General features: G+C 41.9%; 3 protein-coding genes and 3 long non-coding RNA genes across 7 annotated transcripts in view; 2 read left to right on the forward strand and 4 right to left on the reverse strand.

The window, feature by feature from the left end:
- The window catches only part of LOC135349297 (uncharacterized), a 27,277-nt gene extending 20,155 nt beyond the window's left edge, over nt 1-7,122 (reverse strand). Inside the window, exons 1-12 of one of the 2 annotated variants that reach the window (XM_064547830.1) lie at nt 6,867-7,122; nt 6,352-6,818; nt 6,072-6,270; nt 5,760-6,015; nt 5,618-5,716; nt 5,434-5,556; nt 5,247-5,381; nt 5,119-5,152; nt 3,405-5,020; nt 1,075-1,175; nt 911-950; nt 85-175 (exon numbers count right to left, since the gene is read on the reverse strand). In XM_064547830.1, the coding sequence (XP_064403900.1) occupies nt 85-175; nt 911-927 (108 nt within the window). In that variant the 5' untranslated portion in view covers nt 928-950; nt 1,075-1,175; nt 3,405-5,020; ... (6 more) ...; nt 6,352-6,818; nt 6,867-7,122. The remainder of the gene's footprint in view (nt 1-84; nt 176-910; nt 951-1,074; nt 1,176-3,404; nt 5,021-5,118; nt 5,153-5,246; nt 5,382-5,433; nt 5,557-5,617; nt 5,717-5,759; nt 6,016-6,071; nt 6,271-6,351; nt 6,819-6,866) is intronic. The other variant, XM_064547821.1, reaches the window with a different exon arrangement.
- Nucleotides 7,123-7,344: 222 nt separating this feature from the next.
- LOC135350928 (uncharacterized) lies at nt 7,345-7,994 on the reverse strand. The gene is made up of 2 exons (XR_010399332.1): nt 7,905-7,994; nt 7,345-7,846 (listed from the first exon to the last, which is right to left on the reverse strand). It is a non-coding gene; the product is annotated as an uncharacterized LOC135350928 (long non-coding RNA).
- A 6,333-nt stretch (nt 7,995-14,327) lies between these two features.
- LOC135348714 (uncharacterized) lies at nt 14,328-18,099 on the forward strand. The gene is made up of 7 exons (XM_064547014.1): nt 14,328-14,455; nt 14,513-14,812; nt 14,869-15,147; nt 16,947-17,144; nt 17,196-17,399; nt 17,450-17,638; nt 17,760-18,099. Exons 1-7 carry the CDS (start codon nt 14,383-14,385, stop codon nt 18,026-18,028), a joined length of 1,512 nt encoding a protein of 503 aa, XP_064403084.1. The 5' UTR covers nt 14,328-14,382; the 3' UTR covers nt 18,029-18,099.
- LOC135350895 (uncharacterized) lies at nt 15,144-16,439 on the reverse strand. The gene is made up of 3 exons (XR_010399323.1): nt 16,223-16,439; nt 15,894-15,969; nt 15,144-15,842 (listed from the first exon to the last, which is right to left on the reverse strand). It is a non-coding gene; the product is annotated as an uncharacterized LOC135350895 (long non-coding RNA).
- A 2,381-nt stretch (nt 18,100-20,480) lies between the features above and the next one.
- On the reverse strand, nt 20,481-23,213 carry LOC135350960 (uncharacterized). Its single transcript, XR_010399344.1, has 4 exons — nt 23,005-23,213; nt 21,547-21,681; nt 20,645-20,870; nt 20,481-20,579 (listed from the first exon to the last, which is right to left on the reverse strand). It is a non-coding gene; the product is annotated as an uncharacterized LOC135350960 (long non-coding RNA).
- On the forward strand, nt 22,749-25,917 carry LOC135348757 (sushi, von Willebrand factor type A, EGF and pentraxin domain-containing protein 1-like). The gene is made up of 7 exons (XM_064547074.1): nt 22,749-22,872; nt 22,950-23,261; nt 23,319-23,591; nt 23,657-23,839; nt 23,898-24,113; nt 24,236-24,439; nt 25,507-25,917. Exons 1-7 carry the CDS (start codon nt 22,818-22,820, stop codon nt 25,770-25,772), a joined length of 1,509 nt encoding a protein of 502 aa, XP_064403144.1. The 5' UTR covers nt 22,749-22,817; the 3' UTR covers nt 25,773-25,917.
- The last annotated feature ends 745 nt before the right edge of the window (nt 25,918-26,662 follow it).

Raw genomic sequence — 26,662 nt, forward strand, 5'->3', positions numbered from 1 at the left:
TTATTAGGCACTCAAGTGAAAAATCTACACTTTAATGATCAAAGATTAATTTCACAGCATGCAAAAATCCTATCACCCACTCACCACTTTGTGGATGCGTTGCACTCTCCTGGTCTGTGTGAACACCCTCCAGGTCTCCTGAGAGTAGAGCCTCACACTCTCAGCCACATAGTACCTGAGGGGGAGGAAGAAATAGTGAAATACAGTGGAACAATAAACAAAGAATCTTCAGAGAAAAGGAACACTGTAATAATAAGGACAGTGCTTCTGTCCCCGAAATTTCCTATATCCTCCGAACAAAAGGAAAACCTCTCTCTCTATCATATCAAGTGCCGTAAATATCAATAACAATAGACAGTACGTAACGTTTGAAAATGGTAAGCATCAGTCAACCAATAAACACATTCTGTACTAGGGTGGGTAGATTTGGTAAAGACTTCAGAATGAATAAGCAATAAACACTCTGATCCAAACAGCCGGTAAAGACCCACTATACAATAAGTGATATTATTATACAGTAGAACCTCGATTATCCAGCCCTCCATTATCCGGAACCTCGATTATCCGGCTTGGCAATTTTCTTTTTAATCAGATTTAATAATTCAGAAAATGAGAGTGTCTCTTAAATGCGCATGTGCTTTGCAGCTGTTACTATGGAGACATGCCTGCTTATCTTCTGCGCATGTGCAGACAACCATGTGGCACTGCTGTTTATCAAATAAAGTGGGTGGATCAAGGCGTGGTTTATCGATTCAATTATCCGGTTATCCGGCCTGCCCCTGGAACCAAGGTGACCGGATAATCGAGGTTGTACTGTATAGTTTTGGTAAAGGTCATACAACCTAAAACCATGGACATAAAGTAGGTGACTGCTTTTAAAGCACTAGACATGCACTGATTGCATACTCACCTGCAATCCTTTGCCATCTTCACCACTTTTGGTAAAGACTCTAGAGTGGACAAGTAATAATCACACTGAGCCAAAAAACAGACGGTAAAGATCTGCTATACAATAAACATTACGTGAGACAAGAATTAAGGGTCGTAGCTCTGATGAAGGGTCATACAACTTACAATCATTATTTGATGGACATAATTACCAACGGCTGGTAGCAGTGTGAGTAGGTGTGGTTGTCTCTCCCCTGAGGGGAGGTGGACCAGGAACTCCCTCGTAGCTGCAGGGGGGGGAATATAACAGGTGGGTATATATCTCAATGCTTGGCACAGTGGAACCTCTATACTAACAGTGACCGTAATAAAGAGGTGGTTGCACAATATATTTTGGGGGCTTCTGGCTGCATGGTCAACCTGGCTGTATGAAATGGGTGACCACAAAACTCTTTTGAATGCTGTAACCTCATCTTCATCAGAGCATGAAATACACCACAGCATGGAAATGCTAGATATACACCATTAAACATTATAGTGTTAATGGATATGATGGTACACCATGAAACATTGCAAGGTGTGTGTAGGGAGGGGGGTTAGTAACTCAGTCAATAGATGCATTAAATTAATGTGACCAAATTATTTATCTATCCAACAAGAATTGACGACAAGGATGAAGGGAACGACAACTCGAAAAGAAACCAAGGATAATTCGATCATGCATGCAGGCGAATCGTGTACTCTACTGTGGTGCTTATGTGGTGCTTATAATGTATGCATGTATGTCCCACTTACTCATTATACCACTAGGTCTACTACATGACAATATCTAAGGCCAAACAAAGTTAATTCTTAGTTTCTCATCATAGTCCGTGCGATTTTAAACCTACCATCCCATCAAATTTTATTGCTGACTGTGCAAAATTTTGTCACGTGACTAGTGGTGCCAAGTCCATGTCACGGTTGCTAGACAGTGAGTGTAGCTTACCTGCAGCTTAATTTTGTCCTGCATTGTGCATTGATACTAATAGCTAACTACTACTCCATTGTATATGACTGCAAGATCTGTTGCAAAGTTAGTGCATTTTCTTGCTGAAAATGAAATGCCTACCGTCTTTCTTTAATTACAGCACCCACTAAAAATTACTTATAACTTTCCAGTGGCACACAAATAAAACAAGAAAAAAACTATAATTCCAGTTGGGCGCTTATATTAGAGTGGCACTTAGCAATAGAACACAGAGTACTAGTACTAGTGGCTGTTTCCACGAGGCTATCATCATTAGTTGTACGTGTAGCCTCGATTTAAGGCCATGTTATTCTAGTTACTGAAGTGCCAGCAACAAATAATTCTAGAAGTTACTTCTCAATTCGCTTCTATAGAGTGGTGCTGTAATAAAGAAAGACAGTCTCCCGTTCCAATTTTTCAGATCCAACTTATTAATGAAACTAACTGTACTATAATTGCTGTAGCAGTAGTCTAGCGGGCCAGACCTAATACATGTAGCTTGGGGGCAAAATCAAGTAGAGAGCTAAGATTAGTCTCCTCTCTCCCCTCCCCCCCTGAGAAATCAAAAGGTCTGACCCCCAGACTAGGTAGCAGTGTGGGTTGGTTGTATCTTCTCTGGGGAAGTGGACCAGCTGGGAAATCCTTTTCAATCACAGAGACTGGCACACGCAATTGGAAGGGAGAGGAATTAGGAACAGAAAATAAAATATCGCATTTGATATGGGTGGAGCGTCTAGCCTTGATTCCATGTTTTTTGTATTGTAGTATTGCGACTTGGAATTGAGGCTAATAAGAGACTTTTTAGACTACAGAGACTGTAATAATGAAGGTAATTGAAACATAATTATTACGGAGGCTTTGGGCTGGTCATGCAATCTGACTGTATGAAAATATAATTATGGTGACCGCAATAGACATATTTCTGATGCTGTAACCTCAGAGCTAGCCTCATTCCCACTTCCTCTGAAAGATGAGCATGCAAAAATTAATATTAACAACTATAATATTATTTGACTCAGATTTTACAATGTATTAAGTTTCAACGTACCTTAAGTTTGTCGATTATAGCTAGATGGATACGCAAAAAATCATGCAATCAGTCTACAGATTATTCAAAGGCTCAAATATCCTCAAGAGCTAAAAGCCCGTCAGACAAAGGCTAACATCTACAACACGAGAAATAGCTAGTAGTGTACAAGTTACATCTTCAGTACATGCACATGCAGTACTAGTAATCGTTATGCAGTAACATATTTATTTTATTAAACATGTTAAATAAAACACATCTTTTGAAATTTAATGTAGAAATCATACATTTCTGTCATTTTAACACTAAAATACAATGATGCATCTCATAATAATAACATAAGCTGTGTAAGAGTCACTTATGTAGCTATACGTACATGAAGTGGTGTTTAATTCATTTTAGCTGGCATGTATAATTATGCCATTATATAAATGTACTTGAATGAATAAATGGCTTCTACGCAATATCCCACTTACTCACCAGTATAAAAGATGGAATCTGCAGGAACACTCTTACCCAGAGATTTGAAAAAAACTGGCGGCTGTGTAGTTACGGGGAGAGAAAAAGAGCAAATAGGCCTGGAAAATATCAAGAGGTTAATTGTAAAGCTACAAAGCATAATACCTTCAGAATAATTATAGAACACTCATTGAATTACCAACTACAAACTACAACTACAAGAGTGATCTTGTACAAACTACAAGAGTGAACTCATGCATGCATGGTTGGGTTAGGACAACACGTGAATAGATCTACATTTCCCAGCTTTGTTTAGATCATGGTACACACTCCGAGTCACTGGCTCAAAGAGAAGAGCTCGTAAAATAGTAGCACCTTCATCATAGATCAGCGAGTACCCTCAATGTATGAAAACACACCTTCATAAGATCAGCAATGATCACCCTCACCGACAGAAAATACACCCTCATAAGATTAGCAAGCACCCTCACTGGTAGAAAGTACACTCTCATTATACATTAGCAAGCACCCTCACTGGTAGAAAAGACACCGTCCCTCATTGCAATATTGCAATCACCCTAATTTTGACCCTACTATGATCACACCATAATTTATATCCCGTTTAGAATCGATTGGAATGGCTCTTAGCTGAAGCTTTTATCTTCCCTATAAGCTTAGAAAACATATTCTGAAGGCAGAACAATTAAGTGAAGACTGAGGCTATATAAAGCTTTGTCAAGCTTGTCAAGGTCAGATATGTTTGTGTGGTTTTGAAAACACACCTTCATGAAATCAGCAATGATCACCCTCACTGACAAAAAATACATAATGGTGGATCAAGTGAAGAGTGTGAGCTAGAGGACTTGGTGCTACCATCATCAGCTCGAACAGAGGGATCGACAATAACACTATATAAACCTGTTTAATTAATACAAGAAATTTAGTATGGCTGTATACACGTATAACTACTTCTCTACACAGGAGCAATGGCTATTATCCATGCTACATGCACTACATTATCTTTATTATCATGTCACCAGCCGAGGGTTTTCACTTTAGTGCTCTAGTTATAGTCATTGCTTTGTATATTGATAAAATGAAACTAGAAAGCAATGCATGTATACATTTGCAATACTGAAGAACACATTACAATGTTAGTACCTACAATTATTGGGAATTGTCTTGTAATGATTTACTGACTTAAAGGATCCACGTAGTCGTACTCGTGTAGTAGTTCACATCCCCCTATCTGACCCACAACACCTGTTAGCTGACCATACGACTGGTTAGACTTCAGCAATATCTGCTCCTGCTCAATATTTATTAGCTCAGGATGCTTACTCATTCTCTTTGCTTTCGGTTTCACTTTGATTTTGCTGTACTGGTGACTCAATGATAAATCTTTTTGGCTGTTGCATTCTGGAGTAGCATATGCTGAGCAAGCAGTCGTAATACTCTTGTCTGTGTGCCCGTAAGACTCGTTAGCTTTCAACTCAACTTCTATCATATCCGAGACATTGCCTTTGACTTTTGCTAGACCAACCTCATCGTACAAAACACTGTTGGAATGCTGACCTGATTTACTTTGTTTGGGAAGTGTGGAGGGTGGACTTTTTCTGCTAGGTGTCGTAACTATGCTGTTGAGGAAAGCCTTGTGATTTAATTACTGAAATAACCAACATTGTATGAAAGAAGTAAATCTGTATACAGAATGCATGTATCACATAGGGCTTACCAAGTATCTTTGTTTTCAAATTGCAATGTGAATTCTGAACAACACATGTACAAAGTGTAGTGTTCGAGACAAAGTTGCAACATAATAATTACAGACATTTATGAAGCTTTAATGAAAGTGAAACTTACTATGATGGTTGTACACTCCGTATCCGATAAAGCTCCAAATAGTAATCAAAATTATTATTCCCAAACACGATATTACCAGCATTGTACCAAGCATATTGTCGTGAAGTGTCATCCTAACCTGACTGCATTGTGTACCTATGGGGAATTTTTAAGAATAACTTTACTAGTTAATGAAAACATTGTTTACCATAGAAAATGATCCCAAAGACAAATAGTGAAGAAATGCAAATGAAAAGCAGTACGAGTAGGATCACCATAGAAACAACAAGAGATTTCTTTCTAGAGACAAATGCCTTCACCTTACAAAAAGCTGCATGTTCAATTATTATTATCAGAGGAATTTGCATAGATAATTTTTAATAGTGACTCACATCCTATAAGTAGTAGCAAGAAATGAATGACCGTACACAGAAGGAACATTGAAGTTGTGCTAAGAATGGCAGTTGATTTTAACCCAAAAGGGATTCCATCTACATAATAACATTAGAGAGTGATTATTGATTCAAACCTAACCTGTTACAGAGAGATTTTCTTTAACATGTAAATTTATGTTTGCCTCCATTGAAAACTCAAATTTGTGGACTGTACCAGGGCCTGAATGCGGAATATTCAACATAGTTATGTCATTAATAGGCTGATCACTTGGTAGATCTACTGTGTGTCGTATAGAACATAATTATAGAGCCTTCTTGAACAACTGTGCAACCAGCCGAGTGGAGACAGTTAGTTGAATTTACTTCATTAGAAAAGTACAATCTGCTTCTGCGGCCTACATAAATAATCGTATGTATATGTATATAGTTAACGCCAATTACTGTATCTTACCTACTGGAAATCTGTACACCAGTATACGTTTCTTCACAGTAACAGCAAGTAAAGTCAGCTCAGTGTAATCTCCTGTAGCTGAGGTTCTTACGGAGGAGAATTTGATCTCACAAAATCGACCCACACAATTTCTTACAACCTTCGCTTCGTCTGATCCATTAATTATCATGGTGTACAGCAGAATTGAAGAACACATCAGCTAAAGAGATTGTACCATGTATAAATGCATATGGTTGTGATAATTATGACTATACATATAGATCACCCTACAACAACTTACTAAATTTCTTAGTCGTACTTCTATGCTAGTTAGAACTCCAATCTGGTAAATGGCAGTTATTTTCGTATCGACAAGATCCCATATTATATCAGTTACTAGCTTTTCTTCGTATACACTGGCATCACCACATGTTACGCTAGTTATGTTATGATTTTCTAGCTCCAACAGATCAACAGTAAGCACCGATGAAAAATTTGCGGATGCGTTTGACTCAGGAGAACGAAAAATAGTGACCAATTGAACAGTCAAGAAAGCAGGGTTGTGGTTATTAATAGTGTGAGAAAAATGTTGTAGAGAATTATCAGCAAGGAACGGCACACCAAGTGTAAATCTTTCAGCAGAATTAGAACTCCTATAACTCCACCGCAATTCTGCAAGATTCACTCCTTCACAAATTAGCATTACGCTGAAATTCTCTGAGCAAGCCACGTTCACTTCATTTTTGACAATTATGTTCACTTTTCCCTCTGGAAATATGCTATAAAAATAATCATAGCTCACGTAACACAGCTCACCTTCAACAGGAAAACTAGCAGCAGAACAAATAAAAAGACAGATAAGAAGAAGCATGGCAGACTATAATTATGCTATAATTGTACGGTGTGCATCAGCTGCTTTTTCCTCTATATATATATATATAGCCATTGTAACAAGATCTGTTTAATTAACAGCCTTCATGCAATTAACATGTTTTTATACTGTACATATACATCAAGCATGCAGGAAGTTCACTAATTTCCTTCCTATATAGCTATACCGTATATATAGAAGGTAATTTTCGTGGGGCAAGATATTCGTGCATGGTTTTCGTGTTGAAGGTCTGACCACGAATGAAGCGACCTTGCCTACTTTTACCTACATGCATGCAGTGCAAACAGCAATCATGAAAATATTATAATTATCCACTATAATTATTGCTTAATTACGAATATTTTGCCCCTGAAAATTACCCGCTATAATGTGGTAATAGATCTAACTTTATCACAGGTAGAGCATGTTTTTTGGATTAACGTTAACATTATGTCATTGCAAAACATGTAGACTAGACCATGTATAGTCTATATTTGACAGGTCTCTTGAAGTGTCGAGTTGTCTATAGGGGAAAAATATAAAAATATAAAGCTGCAAAAGTGAACCAGTATCCTCTTATAGGTAACGACATCGCCACACGTTCTGCTAGTAATGTTCTGCTTTTCTAGCGCCAACAGATCAACTGTAAGTGGATGAATAATTTGCCATGTTTGACTCAAGAGGGCGAGAAATATTTACGAATTGAACGCTTAAGAATGCAGGATTGTTGTTATTAGTGATATTGCTAAGAAAAATTTGCCAAGAAGTATCCACAAGAATTTCGAAGATGTTCACATATTCGGTAGAGTTAGGGCTACTGTAATGCCAACGTAATCCTACGAGATCCACTCCTTCACAGATCAGCTTCACTCTATAGCCTTTTCCGAGCAAGCCTCACTTTTGACATTTAGGTACACTTCTGATGCTGTGCCAAATTTAATACGTGCGGTAAATAAACTAGCTGGCTGCACAAATGTACTTACCTTCGACAAAAAGAACAGTAGAAATTACTCAGAGAGAAGTAAAAAACATTATCATGGCAGTAGATTTTGCTTAAGAATATTGATAGAATTTGGACTGTTAATATTAAGGTTATAATTATATTTATATAGGCCGTATAGCAAGAATGCAGGAAACTGGCTCTTTGTTATTTGTTGCCTCCAAAATAATTATGCCAACATTACTAAGCATAATTATGCTGAGTATAGATCGATGTAATTTATAGATCATGTCTATTATTATTCAATAAAACAGCAATGGATGCGTACAGTCTTAATTCTCGCAGCAGATCAACAAATTAAACGGTATTACGAGTATGCTCGAGATAATTTAAATTATTTATTATTACTATTTTTTTATGCAAGTTAACAGCCTATAATTATTTCCACATTATTCCTCCAAAGCACAACATAGACCGGTCTATTAGACCCCATGTCCTTGCACAAGATTAACATCAAACTATAAATAATAGCCACATGACTCTATCTAGAACGCCAAGGAGATACTTAACCACCAAGTATTTCCGGCCAAAACCTGCCTGCCTGTTATTCTCATAATTGTATGCGCCCATTATGCCAGCATGTGCCTATTATGCTCAAAATTATGCCAACATAATCTACCAACCCCTCTACTAAGTTAAAATTGCTAGGATTGGCTGAAGGAAACAACCCAAACTGGAAGGATAAATTAACTCTGGTTGAGAGGCAGGGGGTGGGGTTTGGCCACACATGCGCACAGCCAGACATAGGAACATGAGGTAACACGCATGCGCATTGGTCAGTAGCGGCATCGTGCATCTGCATGTGCACTGTGCTCGATAACTGTTTCATTCTCTGACATATCCAAGAGAATCCATGGCTACATCAGTCTTCAACGGTCAGAACAGACCCAACTACGGCGACAGTGACCACTGTGGCAGCGGGAATGACTACAACATCCCCATCGGGATCGGGAGCAGCAACAGCCACTATGCTGCTGCAGACGTTGGTCACTAATGCTGTGGAGGCAGCAATAGCGACGGCCCTCCCAAGGGTTGTGGCCTCTCTGGACTGATTGCTGGTAGAACTATCCCCACAATGGTCCCCACAACGGTCCCAGCAGGACCAATAGCAGGTGGGTACCCTTCTACCAGTAGCTAGGACCCCACTCTCCATTCTTACGAATGTGATCCTTTGCTCAGGTTCTAGTTAAGGGCCAGTAGGTAGAAGCAATAGGGCAAAGGGCAGGGGCCACAGAATGCAGCAAGTATCATAGGTACAGGTCGGATACACCTCAAAAGCAGGAGGGCAAAGGCAGGCTTTGTGTGTAGCTTTGTGTGTATGTCAACAGGGTTATTCGACCATTATAATTCGACCAAGAGTCATAATAATAGCAGAGGGCGAAGGTGCAAAGAAAGGCTTTGTGTAGGTGGGGTGCATATGAAGGGTCAGACGACCAAACGGCAGAAGGCAAGGGTAGCTTTGTGTGTATATTAAGGGTTATACGACCAAAGACCAATGGCAGAAGGCGTTGGGTGTATCAAGGTCATACGACCAAGGGCGGTTTATGGCATGGCAGAAATCAGGGCGGTCGACCAAGGTCAAAGCAAGGGTCAGGGTGAGTTGTAGGGATACCCAGGGTCTAACCCACAGCAGGCAGAGGGAGGCTTGGCGAGCTACCGACAGCTCGTTCACTGGCTCACCTGAGAGAGGCAATAGCAGATCGAGGTCAGCGAGCCGCCAAGCGTAGGGCCAGTGCGGTCATCACCATGCAGCATCGGTGCTAAGCATTTAGCACACCCCCAAAGAGCTCGACAGTCAACTGCTTAATAGCACCTGGGCTACCAGCAATGAAACGATGGCTGCTGGAAAGCATATTGGCAAATGAATGCATCGACCTAACTGAGTTGCCTCCAGAAAAAGGGCGCAGCAAAGTAATGCCAAACTCGTTGGAGGGGCAAGATACTTTTGCTGCACGAAACAGACTTCCAGCAGACTAAACAGCTAATACCAGACATTAACACTTGGATACAGTGTTTCTCTGTGTACACGGCTATTGTGGTACACTATTTCCCCGAAAGAGCAACATCAATGCTAATGTACACAGCCTCCATGGGCAAACTGAGCCAGAAGTTCAGGTGGCCATCCTGGGTTATATATGACCAGGCATACCGCCAAGAAGCAGCTGAATCTGGCAAAGTGGACTTGTCGCGGGTAGATGCCAGCATACATGCTCAGTGCTTCAATGGAATGGCCAGAAGTACGGAAGGTTGGTGCTCCGACTGCCACTCCCTGGACCACATCTCAGAGTCATGTCCTTGGAGACCACCAAGCAAGAGGCTGTCTGTATCGACTCCCACAAATGTAGGTTTAGCCATGTGTGCAGCAAGTGCCGGGGAACTCACCCAGTAACGGCCTGTCTCAAGCCGGGAGAACACTCGGTAAGACCCTGACTGGGGTGCCTAAGACAAACAACTGAACTCCTCTCTATATTAACCATGCTGCTGAGGCGGGGTGACAGTGTTGCAACTGTATGATTTATCACTTATGTCATTAGGTTGGTGTGTACGTGTGTGCTATTGACGTTTGGTTAAAAAGCAACGTTTTGTTTCAGATAATTATTGGACGCATGCGCGTGGGAGGCAGAGCTAAACAGTATACTCGATGGATAACTGCGCTATTATTTATCGTTACATTACTGGTATAGGTATAGAGTGTTAATGTAGTTGACAGCAATCTAGCAGGCAGAAAGCATGCATAAGTCAATACTCCACTATAGTGTGATATAATTAAAGGGGTTGACATTTTCTCTTGATCACAAAGGGGCGAGCAGATACCCGTACATGAAGCAACTGCAAGCACTAGCAGCCTGTCGACCGAGCAGGCCTCCAAACATACCAAGGCATCTGCAAGAGATCATAACGCCGTTAAAATTCTCGGCCTGGGAACAAGAACTCAAAAACCACCCAGATGACCGATTTGCCCAGTACGTACTATCAAGCATAAAAGACGGTTTTCGAATCAGCTTCGATTACAGGTCAAATGCCCTATCAAATTGCAAGGGGAACATGGCGTCAGCGCTGGGACACCCGGAGGTGATAGACTCGTACCTTCAAAAGGAACTGGAGCAGGGTCGCATGAGTGTCTTGTCAAGTACAGACCTGACCACAGTGGGATGCCACATTAGCTCATTCAGGGTAATCCCTAAGAAGTCAAAGCTGGGCTCATAGAGGCTTATCGTTAACCTGTCAGCACCATACGGGTGCAGTGTAAACGATGGTATTTGCAAGGAACTCTCCAGCCTAACCTACGTGTCAGTGGACGAGGTCGTGGATTGTTTGCTGACATTGGGAAGAGGGGCTCAGATGGCTAAGATAAACATCAGACAGGCTTATCGTAATGTGCCCATACACCCAGAGGACCAACCCCTACTCAGAGTGAACTGGAAAGAGACGATCCTATGGGATAACGTATTAACGTTCGGGATGCGGTCAGCTCCTCCGATCTTCACAGCCGTGGCAGATGCACTGCAATGGATCATGCAACAGAGGGGAGCCGGACCGCTATTCCATTACCTAGATGATTATATCACGCTAGACCCGCCAGGACAGGACGGCTGTGCGAACAACCTCGCAATAATCAGGCAGGTTTGCAGAGACACAGGGACACCGGTGGAAGAAGACAAGTCCGTACGGTAGGCCCAACAACTACCATCACCTTCCTTGGTATATTGAATTGGAGTTAACTATCCGCTTCCCAGAAGACAAGCTAAAAAACCTTAGAAAGATACTGAAAACATGGAGGGGTCACAAAGCTGATAAAAAAAGAGAATTGCTGTCTCTGATCGGATCACTCCAGCATGCATCAAAAGCAGTTTGCCAAGGAAGGAGTTCCTTCGCAGGCTGATTGATTTGTCTATGGCCAGGAAAGGTTTAAACGACGACATACGACATAAACAAATCAGCCCAATCAGACATTCGCTGGTGGTGCGAAATGGAACGTCCATGTTATGCAGGTTTGACAGATTGAACCCTACTATCTGGGCCACTTCAGACGCATCAGGGAATTGGGGCTGTGGCGCATATGCATGGGGAAGAAGCCTGGTTTCAATTTCAATGGCCGCCTACGCCTAGCATGCTGAGGTGTCACATCACCATCAAGGAATTGATCTCCGTTGTCTTTGCAGCAGCAGTGTGGGGACACTTGTGGGAGGGGAAGTCAGTACGATTTCGCTGTGATAATGTGGCAGTAGTGGCAATCCTCAGATCAGGGACGAGTAAAGATGAACTCATTATGCACGTCATGCGATGTTTGGCATTTATCACAGCTCGTTTTAACTTTGTAGTCTCCGCCTCCCACATCAGGGGAGTAGACAATACAGATGCACTTTCAAGGGACAATGCTATCCTATTTCATTCTCTCCACCCACAGGCTCTACCCCAGGCAACCCCTATACCCCTCCCGCATTAGTGGAGCTGCTCTTAATTGCTAGCCAAACCAGACTGGGCATCGCAGCATTGGACCAGGCTGTGGAGTTCTATTTTCGAAATTCGTTAGCTCCATTCACCCAACGAACTTATGCTGCAGCTCAACTTTGTTACAGTAATTTTTGTAGCCTATATAGTTTTGCACCTCTCCCAGTTTATGAATATCAGTTATGTCAATATGTGTCATTTTTGTCAGGAAGTGGTATTTCGCATGAGTCCATTAAATGTTACTTGTCGGATTGCACAAGACATGCCAGACCCCAAAATAAGCTCAATGCCTAAGCTTGAGGGGGTGATTAGAGGCATCAGAACTTACCAATTGAAGCATGCGAATAAGCAACCTAAGATTCGGTTGCCCATTACTCCGGAAATCTAGCTGAAGTTGCGGGCAATCTGGGAATATGATAAGTCAAACTCCGACCATATCATGATATGGGCAGCTTGCTGTGTGGCGTTCTTCGGCTTTTTTCGGTCGGGGGAAATCACTGTCCCTTCAGACGCAGGGTACGATTCGGCGGTCCATATGAATTTAGCAGACGTGTCGATAGACAGCTTGTCCAACCCCTCCATCCTAAAACTACGTCTGAAGTATCGAAGACAGACCCCCTTCGAAAAGGGGTAGATATTGTGTTGAGGCGAGCCGAAGGTCCGCTCTGTCCAATAGCAGCACTCTTGTCTTACCTAGCTATTCGGGGACAAAACCCGGGGTTTTTGTTCAGGTTTGCGGATGGTCGCCTATTGTCAAAAACTCGGTTCATGGATACAGTCCAGGAGGCTATGACAAAAGCTGGGCTGCAGGCCAAAGACTATGCAGGGCACTCGTTTCGTATAGGTGCAGCAACGACAGCTGGGGCACGCGGGGTCCCTGACTCAACCATAAAAATGTTGGGTAGATGGGAGAGTTCAGTGTACCTGTTGTGCATTCGGACTCCCAGGGATCACTTAGCTTCAATTTCGGCAGTCCCCCGTGAATGTCAATCGATACGAAAAAAGTGGACAGTGGACTAAAAACTCTAGTTTGCATTGGGAATTGTATTAATGATTATGTTGAGTTGTAGCTTAGCCCTTGTTATTTTGTTATGTCAGTGATTTGGTAGTTATGGTTTCCTATAGAATTAGTTTCGTTTATGGTTGAGGGATAGACGTCTAGGGAATAAAGAATAAGGAGGAAGTGCTTGGGCTCGTTTGGGAGCCGGGTAGTCAGGGTATTACCCTTCGTGCTCACCCAAGCGGTAAGATCTCATCAATTAGGGCATGGTAATAGGCGGGGCCATGCGCAAGGGGATCTTGCCGGCGAAAGGGTAATTAATTCCCTTATAACATAACTGTGGTTACTGCGGTTGTTACTACAGTTGCTAAGGGAATTAGCGAAGGAACTAGCTGCATACCGGGCTGCCTATCAGTGTGCCGGCTTCCTCGGCCAAACTGTAGTTAGTAAATAAATTGAGCTCCGGGCAGGTCAGTTAGGAGCAAGCAAGCAATCTGGCGACACCGAACTGTTAAATTGCTGAAAACGATTATGTCTCGAGAAAACACAACTTTCTTATTTTGAGCGAGTTACCCGGCAAAATAGCCTCGTTGATAGGGCGTAACGCGGATAGTTTTCGAGGTTTTACTGCAGATTCAATGTAAAATAATCACATGAACTGCTTCTGTTACCAATCCCTCTTACTCTTCTATCTATGATTGAACCTAGCACAATTATATAGCCTCGCTTCGCTCGGAATTACACATATACCAGACCGTATTTTAATCGACCTGGATTCGAAGCTAAACATCTAGCTATATGCTTGTAACAATGCAGGAACAGCAAGTGACCTCTTAACTAAACAATGAATAACGTTAAAATTTGCATGTTATCAAGGGCGACGCCCTTGATGTTATTCATTGTTTAGTTAAGAGGTCATTTGCTATTGTTAATTGTAACATTGGTGCATGTGATACACTGACCGTTCTCTTCCATAGTAGGCAGAAGTCTACTGACTACATAATTCAAGATGACATTAGAGATATTAAAATTAAAGCTCATTGGAGTTCTTCTGATTTGCTTTCTGGCTGGCTTCAGCACTGGTAAGACTAACTAGATCTATTTATATATACTCTTTACTTTTTTCCTACTTTGTAAAGCCCAGTATTCAGTGAGTGTGGAGAGACCATGTCCAATGGAAACAGTCACTTTCACCTGCACTGCTCCTGGAGATTCCTTGAGATGGGAGGCACCAGGTATACAGACAATCACTATCCGCTCTACGTCTGGTCTCAATATACCAGTAATGCAGTCAGGTTACACTGTAACACTAACTGCATTCAATGACAGTACATTAACATCTACTCTATCAAGAACAGTTGAGAACGGGATCACTGTGTCCTGTGAGTATGCACTGCCTGTTCTAACCACTGTAGGATCTTCAACCATCATTTTGGCTGGTGAGTATCTCAACCATTCACTAGAAGTAAAATACCAACCAATGTACTGGTCGTAGATACACCAGACCCACCTTCCAATGTCAGACAATCCGTTCTGAGCAGCTCAGCAGATGAAGTTAGGGTATATGTGCAGTGGGACCCTCCTACTGAGACTGGTGGTAGAGATGACCTCACCTACACAGTGACCGTCTCATCACCGGTCCAACTCTCTGCTACTGTCCTCACATCTACCTCTGTCACTGTGATTGCTCAATACAATGTGGACTACACTGTCAGTGTTGTGGCTACCAACTGTGCTGGGAGCAGTACAACCACTGACTACAACTTTACAATCGGTGAGTCCGACGTATATATAATTATAGTCTTTATACCCCGTTGCTATAATTTTTACTGTTGCTATGTGCAATATATGCAGCATATTGTGCACTGTATCTCATATTCTGCACTGACCACAAAGCCTTGAGGGATTTAATGATATGCATGGCAAAAAATTAAATGTCGCGCAGCATGCACAGGACAGTAAAAATAAGGTTTGTCCAGTTCTTTACTGTCTGCTTGAACGATCAGAGTTGGGAGTGGTTTTTTTCAGCAGAGTTTGAAGTGGGGGCTGCTTGAGTTGCTCTGTATGTAGCCTCGATCCCAGGCCGAGTTTTCGCTTTTATAACGGTTAGGCGAACAACTGGGCCTGGTACTAGTTGTCTGCGCATGCGTCAAATTTTCATTGTATTTGTGGTCGGCAAAAATATTTGAAATGAAAAATGCACAGAGTGAGTGCACAAAAGTGCACATAGGGAGCTGCTTCACAAAGGCCAGTTGCCAGTTGTGCTGCAGCACGATTACAGTGACCCAGGGCAACTTCAGGATGATTGAATGCCTTCAAATTACGTTTCAAAAAGATTTAGCAGGCTGCTGGACTTCTCTGATTCTAGCCAACTCGTGACTCAATTAAATTTTGCTTGAGAAGACGTAGATTCTCTTCATGCCTCTGAGATACCCAGTAACGCTCGAACGAGCAGGTCATACTCCAGTCCTGTGAGTATAGGACAATATTAAAAGAAACCAAAGACGGTTAAACCCTTACCTCAAACTGTCCAGTCTCGTCCGTTAGTATAGCCAAGAGGAGCACTGTTGGGATAGCTGGATAGTAGCCATTGCTCCTGTACAGAGAAGTTGACATTCTAAATACGTGTAGATCTATATAAATATTAAATTTCTCGTATTAAACAGGTTATAGTGCCATTGTCAACAAGCTGATGATGGCAGCACCAAGTTCTCTAGCTCACACTCTTCACTTGATCCACCATATTATTAAGGTTATTAAGATTATCTGATTAAACTATATATAGTCTACCTAGATCTTGCCAAACATGAACAAGACTTGATAGCATAGGGCACACAAAAATATCTGACCTTAATAAGCTTGACAAAGCTTTATACCTCTTCCCTTGTTGTTCAGTCTTCAGAATAATGTTTTCTAAGCTTCAGAGAAGACAGAAGCTTCAGCTAAGAGCCATTCCAATCGATTCCAATAATGATAAAACGGGAACTGACTTCGTACACGATAGTACACGAATATAAATGTCACAAAAGTGAACGAGAATACACTAATAGCCAGAAATGGGCTAATTGGTTGACGCATGCGCAGACAACTAGTACCAGGCCCAGTTGTTCGCCTAACCGTTATAAAAGCGAAAACTCGGCCTGGGATCGAGGCTACTCTGCATGCAGCTTTGCCTGTTTTGCAGCAGCAGCGTTGAGAAGAGAGTGTTTTTGCAGCGTTCAGGGGGTGGGGCTGCTTTACTTTTGTCTAGCATCGAGCGAGCGAGGAGCCCAACGTTTTGTGAGTCAAGCCATTTGTCGTGCCAATGATAGCTAATCTTGAATGGTGAGATACCGGTGTCTTTGAACAGAGATGCAAGCAGCTGGGAACAGTAATTTTTGTAGAAGCTGTGGTGTATTTTGTGTTGCTAGAGATATATAAACTAGTTATAACACATGCACTCGGGATGCAATATTGCACTCAGCCCTCAGGGCTGGCGCCCTTGTGCTTCAGTGCAATACACACCATACAATCCCTCGTGCCTATGTTATAACTATTACTTAAACAGCACACTATTGCCTCCCTCTCGTGTAGGTGGCTGTCCTGTGTTGACCAATCCCACGAATGGAGCGTTTGGACCAACCACCAGCAGATTACCAGGATCAACAGTAACCACCCAGTGTGACGCTGGGTATGTGTCTGCTATTGCTATGGTGACATGCGAGGGTACACTAATGTGGAGTCCAGACCCCGATATTGAGTGTATGCTAACCACACCTTCTCCCACACCTTGTAAGTTTTTTGGTTGTGCATGTGGATGAAATTTAATTTTTAATCTTCCAGCTCCTACAATGAACTGCAGAGCTCCACTATCCCCACCGTGGAATGGCAGTGTCAGTGATCATTCAGTACCAGCTATTCCCGGTGCTCGTGTGACCTTCCAGTGTGACGCTGGACTGTTCCCTGAGGGCATAATGACTGCCACCTGTCTTGCTACAGGAGAGTGGGACAAGAATCCAGGAGAGATCGTTTGCAGAATTGAGTCTAGTAAGTTAGTACTTCATTATTCATGTGCATCCTCCATCTCTTGTGCTCAGTTTCCTGTGTCCTGCCTGCCCGTCCATTCAATGGAGTGTTACTCAACACCAACTGTCAGAACACTAACCTAGCCGAGGGCTCAGTCATTACCTTCCAATGTGATCCTGGGTTCTCACTAGTGGGTGAAGCGACTGCCACTTGTAACAACTCCGGTCTCTGGGATCCTGACCCGGCTCTATGGGAGTGTTGTACGTACGCATATGAGTATACTCTGATTGTGATATATAATTGCCTAAGTATATAAATTATACAGGCTTCAGTTAGTGCGCTCTATTTGTTGCCCTAATAATTATTGTCAATCTTTCACAGCTCCGACTGCTACCACCACCCTATCAACTGGTGTAACTGTTGCCATCGGTGTTACTACTACTTTCGTTGTGTCTACTATCCTTGGATTTCTCGCTGGACTCCTAGTGATGTACTCATTCACGCGTAAGAAGGCAGTGTACTACACAAGAAAAACAGCATTATCTGTTATAGAACCCACTAAACCAGTTGGTCCTGTTTATGAGGAGGTGTCACCCAAAGAGGAGATTGAACTCAATACTAACCAGGCATACGGACCAGTCGGACTGTGAAACTTCGTGCTTCATAATACAGTGCATGGAACCTATAATTATATATATATAACGGACATCTTTGGGGAACAATGTTGAGAGGTTGTTTTGTACACAAACTGTTCATTTGGGACTGGTCATTATATAGCAGCTGGCCTTTATTTAGAGGTGGTTGTTAACAGAGGTTTCACTGTCTAGCCAGTAAGTATTACGTATCATAATTATTACTACTGTGTAACGCAAGCTAAAAAGGAGGAGAGGCTGTCAGTAGAATATCGTATGCGCACTCACTAGCTCGCTGAATCAGCAATAATTCCACTCAATACCTCACTCAATACAATGGCCACTGCAAAGAAAACGAAGGAGAGCTTATAATTAATCACAAGACTCACTATAGTATTGGAGAGAAAGCTTCCCTTCTGGCCACAGTAATATCATAATACATGTACACAATTAAAGTGTCTTCCTTAATAATCAGTGAATGACATTAATTTTGAAGTTTCATATATTCGGATAGGGTCTGGTCCGGCTCGATTTGGATTAGCGAGGTTCTGCTGTAATGTTTTGCGAGCATCAAACGTTATGCAAACTTTGATATCACAAAACCTAAATCTAAATTAGGTAATTAAACACGATCTTTGCAAGAGCGCAATAGTTAGATCGCAAAGTGTCAATTTTTTCAGCTGATTTGGCTCATTCGCAATCTACAGTATACTGTAAAATTAATATGTTTTTATAAATAAATATAAACTTTGTATATACACTGGGCAAAAAGCCAAATTTCCTGAGATGTACAGGACAGGGCTCAATCTACAGGAAATTGTGCCCTATACTGCTACAGGACGGGTCAGGAAATGTGATGTTCTTCGAGAAAAGTGCAGGATTTCAGGCCTGCACTGTAGCAGGAAATTTAACTTTTCGTCCAGTGGCACATACCGTACAGCTGGTACAGGCACAAAATATTTGTCGTTTTAGGTTGGAACTCTGACCACAAATGAAAGGACCTTGTCTACATTTACCTGCAAGCAGCAGCCACGAAAATTATTATTATCCGCTAAATATTGCTCAACCACAAATCCCCTCCCCCCGAAAATTACCGGCTATAAGGTGTACAACAGTTAGCTCTAGCTGTGTAGTTTGGCAAAAACGGGGATCGGTACGTTCTGATGAAAATCGAAAAATTCGGTAGTTTTTTTTCAAGTTATCACTGCTCAGACTGGAAGCGACTTGGCCTATCCAAGTTTTCGCTGGATAATAGGCCCATGCATGGCCATCTGTTAGTGTGTGTAATTAGTTTGAATCAGTCTTGTTTTGTTTGTGCGTTACACGCCCTTTTACCTGACGCACTTTGATGTCTGACAGAGTTCGGCGACTTACGATCAGGCTCAGCATGCAGTCAGCACTAATCAACCACAAAATGCATTTAAGAAATATGATTCTTACCAATCATTCTTGTGTGGATATGCTATAAACTGGAATGGATCCATCTAACAGTAAACTGTTTTGTTTTCAAGGGATGTATTTAATTTTCAGTCTCAGTCTATTGATTTCTACAGTCTCTAGTATAAGTTAAGAATCTACTGAGTAATCTATGCAGATATTGTGTGTTTAGCTATTGAACAAAGAGGGAAATTAGGCAAGCTTTTTATCACACATGCCTATTTTTGCAGCCATTCAGTTGACATCCAGCAGTGGTGATGGTGCGGCATGTCCAAATGACCCTGTTGTCTTCACCTGCTCTGTTAGTGGAACTGTTCTATAATGGATAGCTGATCCTCCACCTGGCTATGTCGTATCTGGGCAGGTGAGACAACTTTTATTCTCTATTTCTGGTACTTTACTGCCTGCTGGAGTTGAAGCCTGCACTAGTAGGATCAACACTAAGCTTCACGTGCATGCAATGAAGAGACGGTACCAGCAAGAGTAATGGACGATGGTTACCTGACCCCACCAGATATAACTGTCCCTCAGGTTAAGTAGATCACTTTCATGACTGTTACTATCTGCCCCCTTCCTTAGAGGTCACCTGTGGGCCTCCTGTCGCACCTTCCAGAGGCAGTGTGGACGTTAAGGGCCAGACATCACCCTTTTTGATGGACTCAGTGATAAACTTTCGTTGTGACACGGGACTTTTCCAGCTGGTGATATGTCCAGTACATGTGACAGTGTAGGAGGAGTGGGAAGTTGGAGACCAGACACTAATATCATTTGCAGAGACATACCTGGTGAGCATACCGTTAACTAATAATATTATTTGCAGAGACATACCTGGTGAGCGTACCGTTAACTAATAATATTATTTGCAGAGACATACCTGGTGAGCATACCGTTAACTATAGTATAATTATAGTTATGTTGCATTTCACCACAGTCAACTGCTCTCTACCCAAGAAACCATCCAACGGTATTATTATTGTGGACTATGTGCTGTTGAACGAGACAGTATTGGAGGGAACAGTGCTGACTTACCAGTGTGACAATGGACTCTCACTGACTGGACCCAACAACGTCACTTGCACCAATGCTGGAGTCTGGAGCACTGAGCCTGAGGCAATCATGTGTGTGTCACCAACTGAAGGTGAAGGCAATCATGTGTGTACTTGAATGTGAGTTATGGTTTGTAATCTCATATAATACCTCGATTTTACAGGTCCTACTGCCACCTCCCTATCCATTGGTGTAGTTGCTGCTATCAGGGTAATTATTACTTTCTTTGTTGCTGCCATTCTTGGATTCCTCACTGGACTCCAAGTGATGCATGTTTTCTCTCGTAAGAAGGCGGTGTACTTCCCGGCAACTGAAGGACAAGCTAACGTAGGACCCACTGCACAGCCAGCTGGTCCGGTTTATGAGGAGGTGTCACCTAAAGAGGAGATGAAACTAAACACTAACCAGGCGTATGGACCAGTGGGACTGTGAACTGTGCATTTTGTTTTCGACCCAACGTATACATTGTCGTTCAGAATACATGTATAATTATAGCTAGCTTTAAGGTATAGTTGAGTTATACATCTGTTTATTAAAACTATCACATGTTTTGTATCAGTATTAAAATTAAAATAAGCAACAATTAAGAGAAGTCAAACTTGTCCTAAAGGAAGTGAATCACACAGCACATACATAAATATTGGTACTGAAACAGCATAATAATTATTATCATGAAGTTAGGATAATTAAGTGACTGCATGTATGTACATGTGAAACCTCCAGGTTTCAATATACATGTAGATCTATATGCTTTATGAGTCCATTTTGCAATTTGTACGTATGTTTGTTTGTCATGGACCACCGGCACACGATAGTATTTGTTTTTGGGACTCGAGATCCGCAAATTCCGGCTACGTGATTTTATTGCGCATGCATGTGCACAATTAGCGCTATAAATATTATGTTAAATGAAAGTAAAATTTTGGATCTGAGTAAGCCAGTATATATTCCTCAGAGGGCTCTGTTGCTGTGTGTCCCACACCATATCATGTGTTTTAACCACATCACCAACACACCTCCTGTCACGATTCATGGATCAATGCAATGCTCACTTTCAGTTACTTGCCATGGAGACAGGAATGAAGAACCTCGGCAGTATAGTGGGTGGTCCCATAACACTGGGACTTTTGATTCACTGCTATACATTATCATCTATTCATCTCCAGGTGGCAGTGCTGCCTTTGGACCTATAGTTGGAAGTGTTGTTAGCGGTCTGTGTGTGTGTGTGTGTGTGTGTGTGTGTGTCTATTCTAGCTGCAACTGCCCAACGGCTGCAATAAACAAAAAATAACAGGCCAGTCACGTTCTTGATTCGTAGATTTGCAAACTAAAGCTTCTTTCTCGAGTTATGGCTAGTCTCGCAGAAGCCAGATGGGTCTGGCCAATTTCACCGTACAGAGTTGTTTTGTCTGTGCCATAAATATAGTGGTGCTCGAAGTAGGCTAGCTGAATAAGTGTTTGTATAAGCCGGCTGTGAAACCACACTGTCGACACACAGCTGCACCTTCTAGCTAATAGAATTATGTGGTTTCGCACATTGTTATTCTAACCACTGACCATTAACCACTACAAACGGTCCACTGCATGCATATGTAGATACAATTATCTGTTAGCTACAAGCACCAAAAGAGCTGAAAGCTGCATGCAGTACTGGAGGAAAATGCTTATATAGAGGCCATTCCATGAAATATAAAGTGCCTCGAACATTTCGCGCTATACAGTACTTATTAAAACTTCTACATTGTAGATCTATACTAGTATAGCTAGCTACATGCTAGTTCAATCCTTGAAGATCATTCATCAAGCCATCCATATCAGATAGACTTCTGTGATGCTCTTCTATATTAAATGTGTGTGCGTTCAATTGCAAACAATAAAGCAAACTAATTATACCTCTTCTTGAGCGAAAGCAAATCATGGCGAGGGGCATTAGATCTAGCCCAGCGCAGTTTGCAACACTCGTTATTCTAGCATTTTGTTTGTTTTATAGTTGTGTATAATTGTTGACTTCTTCAACATTTACATACCGTATAGCGGGTAATTTTCGGGGGACAAAATATTTGTGGTTCAGCAATATTGAGACATTTCGTGGGTAATATTTTCGTGGTTGTGGCTTGGATTGTAGGTAAAGGTAGGCAAGGTCGCTTCATTTGTGGGTAAAATATTCGTGGTCAGACCTCCAACCACAAAAACCATGAATATTTTGCCCCACGAAAATTACCCTATTCTGATGTGGTATTTCTGACTTCCTCAACAGAGGGTATTATCATATTATAGGTGATCAATAAAGTTGTTGTGTTGTATAGGCTAGCTAGCTCCTGCAATGCAAGTACAGACAGTTATTATTATCAGCATCCAGCTGTTTTCTCTTGCTGCAGGTAAGTTATAATACATATAGAACTGATCTGTACATGCATATATAAATTATGTTCACTGGAACACACAATTGTTTCAGCCACATTGACCACCATCCCCACTGTGGCCTGTCCTGGTGACACTGTTACCTTCACCTGTACTCTGCCTGGTACTCTCATACGATGGGACGTCACTCCACCACAAGGTGCCCGATTCAGTATATCTTTAAGGACCAGCAACACTGATGAGACACGAGCTAATCCAGCATTCCGAGGTGTTCTCACTGACTCCAATGGAGCAATGCTCACTGCCACTCTCACCTCACTGTCTGAGGCCTCCACTGTGGAAGGTACTATGGTGGAGTGTGTGGGAGTGAGCTCACGAGAGGGTCCTCTCACTATCACTGTGGCTGGTGAGTTTTTTGTTTGTAACATAACAGCTAGTGCCGACAAGTATCATACACCCACAGATCCACCCTCTCCTCCACTCAATGCAAGAGTATCCTCCACTTTAAATCAACCCAGCTCCTCTAATATCACTCTGTACTGGGACCCTCCCTCCTTTACTGGTGGTGTGTCTGTCAGCTATGTCCTCACTATCTCCCCAACACCTCTCTCCAAGTCACCAGTCACCGTGGAGACTACCTCAGCACAGATAACTGTCTCCTACAACACACCCTACAATGTGACTATCAGAGCTATCAACTGTGTTGGAATGAGTGAAAGTTCAATTGTGGATATGAGTAAGCTAATGTACTCCTTCATACAACATTGACGTACTAGCAGTAGCTCCTTTTCTGTAAAACAGTTGTGTGCCCCACACTGTCTACTGCTGCTGGTGTGACCATCACCAACACACCTCCTGTCACTATTGGTGGATCCATGCTCACCTTCACTTGTAGTGGAGACAGTGAAGTGATAACCTCAACCTGTGGCAGTAGTGGGTGGTCTCCTGACCCTGGGACCTTTGACTGTGGCACCCCAGTTACAGGTATCATACATGCATGGGCAATTAACTCTCTAAAAGGAATGTTGATCTCATACATTAGATCCCCCAGTCACCTGTGGCTCCCCAGCTGTACCATCTAGAGGTAGTGTGGACATCAGTGGTGGGACACCACCCTTCTCACTGGGTTCAGAGGTCATCTATCGCTGTGATGAGGGACTGTTCCCCCCTGATGTGAGGACCAGTACATGCACTGATGTGGAGGGTAGGGGAGAGTGGGTGGAGAATCCTAGGAGCTTGGTGTGCAGGGAGAGGCCAGGTATAGTCTACATCAATTTTTCTGTTCATTTTTGCTGTGTCTATAAGTAAACGTACTGCACTGTACCTGTCATACCACCGGTGCTATATAGTATATCCTATGTACGTTGCATTTCACCACAGTCAACTGCTCTTTACCCTCGGAGCCATCCAACGGAACTATAGTGGACTATGAGAGGTTGAATGAGACAGTGTTTGAGGGAACAGTGCTGACTTACCAGTGTGGCAATGGATTCTCACTGACTAGACCCAACACCATCACTTGCACTAATGCTGGAGTCTGGAGCACTGAGCCTGAGGCAATAATGTGTGTGTCACCAACTGAAGGTGAGGGTTATTAACCTGAGGCACATAGGCAACCATGGGAGTTACGAGTTACGGTAATCCCTAGGTTTGTTGTCTGTGTTTTTAAGTCTGCTCATCTGGTTGCCATAGCGCCTTTATTTACAGTACGGATAGCCTCAACGTAACAAGTTATAATTAGTGGCATGCATGTTGTGACCTTGATTGAAAGCAAGCAAGAAGGTGTATACAATATGTGGCTAAATGTGGCTTTAATTTGAGGCACGCCATTATTTACTTATTTTTCACAGGAAGAATTCTTTGCTGGCTCTACTGTGAGCCTATACTCTGGTCCTATGCATTGCATGTCAGGTGCCCTATATATACATGTACTTGTATAACACTCTAGGCCTCGATTTTTGCTAGCTGTGATCCTAATGGTCCGGGACTCCCATTCATTTTCAGGGTTTATTTCAGCGTGCTAGTCTTAGCGGGTGATATTTCACCTGCTTAAAATGTTCTGTCACCCATTTGGAGCATGTAAATTTTGTACCTATCATCCCTCAATTGCAATTAAATTTCCTATTTAGTAACTTGTAACAACAATGTGCATTATCCCTAACAATGTGTTTGCTTAGTCACAATCAGTAACCACGATGATGTTACATCATGTAGCTGGTACATTGTATATCCGAGTAATCATTGTGAATTTCTCCTTTAGTGGCGGCCAGCCACTCAGGAGTCAGGAGTCAGGGGCTAATGCCCCCAGCCCATGTTTTGTCCCTGAAATTTGGCTGGGGAAGTTGGCACCTATGCAAATGGCTCATCCGCCAAATATTTATTCTAGTTAAACATTAATTATTTGTATAATTATTTTATTACTTGTTTTGCCAGCGAGGATCAATAATTATAAAAACCTAAATTAGATCTAGTACTGGTAATTATCCTTGCTAGAACACAATTAGTTAGATCGCAAGAGGTCAATTTTTCTGCTGATTTGGTTCACCCCAAAATATTCTAGTAACAGTACAACACAGTGTATACTCTGGGTGTGGTATACAACTGCCTCAGGCTTCTATCTCAATATTAATTTTATTGCCAATCCTTCACAGCTCCGACTGCTGCCACCCTATCAACTGGTGTAACTCTTGCCATCAGTGTTACTAGTACTTTCGTTGCATCTACTATCCTTGGATTTCTCGCTGGACTCCTAGTGATGTACTCATTCACGCGTAAGAAGGCAGTGTACTTCACAAGAAAAACAGCATTATCTGTTGTAGAACCCACTAAACCAGTTGAACCTGTTTATGAGGAGGTGTCACCCAAAGAGGAGATTGAACTGAACACTAACCAGGCGTATGGACCATTAGGACTGTGAATTAAACTTTGTGCTACTAACTTTTGAACTATCATTATGCATATAATTATGTTTTCTAGCCAGTATTATAAGTGTTTCACCTGCTATATAGTTTGCTAACCATTTACTTCAATCATAATTATAATAACATAATAATGTTTGTTAATAAAAAAAAATAATATATATGCGCAACATTGAGGGAAGTTATAGTTACTGTTCTGTCAAACCTGTCCAGATACCTGCAGTTAATAATAAAGGAAGTGCATCATAGCAATTAAATACATCTGCCATATGAAGTTAGGAAAGTAAGTGTAAAATATTGGTTTGTTATAAGAGACATTCCATGCAAGTCACCACACACAAAATAATGTGCACCCTCTCAGATTTCAACGAAACTTGGCATAAATGATATGTACATACCTTTCGACAATAAATTATATGAATCAGCCACACCCCTCAGAGAGGAACATCTGAGTACTCTCTAAGTAATGTCATGTCACAATGGAATGTATTACAATGTACACTGTACAAGCTGACAAAACCATAAAAGCATGATTATTATAACAGTGCCACATCCGCTATCTGTTTAGCCACAACATTTGCTTGCTGCTCAACTGCAGGTAACGTTTCATTATTTGCTGCCTCCTATTCAAGTCACCTGATACTTGTGAGCAATCTCATTGGTCAGACAGTCTCGTTTAGGAAGGGCAACTGATTCATGAGACACACGTTGCCAATTTTATCCCCATAATAATGTAATATGGCTTCTTAGTTCATAGAACACATTAACTTTTGATGATTCAGATAAAAACTGATTAATTCACCGTACTCCTTATGATAATATTATAGTCTTTCAGATGACACGTTTAAAGGGGGTGGGCACTCAAAAGGTTAAAGGGTCAAAGCTTATT

This window comes from Halichondria panicea, chromosome 1 (genome assembly GCF_963675165.1).
Source record: "Halichondria panicea chromosome 1, odHalPani1.1, whole genome shotgun sequence".
Lineage (NCBI taxonomy): Eukaryota > Metazoa > Porifera > Demospongiae > Suberitida > Halichondriidae > Halichondria > Halichondria panicea.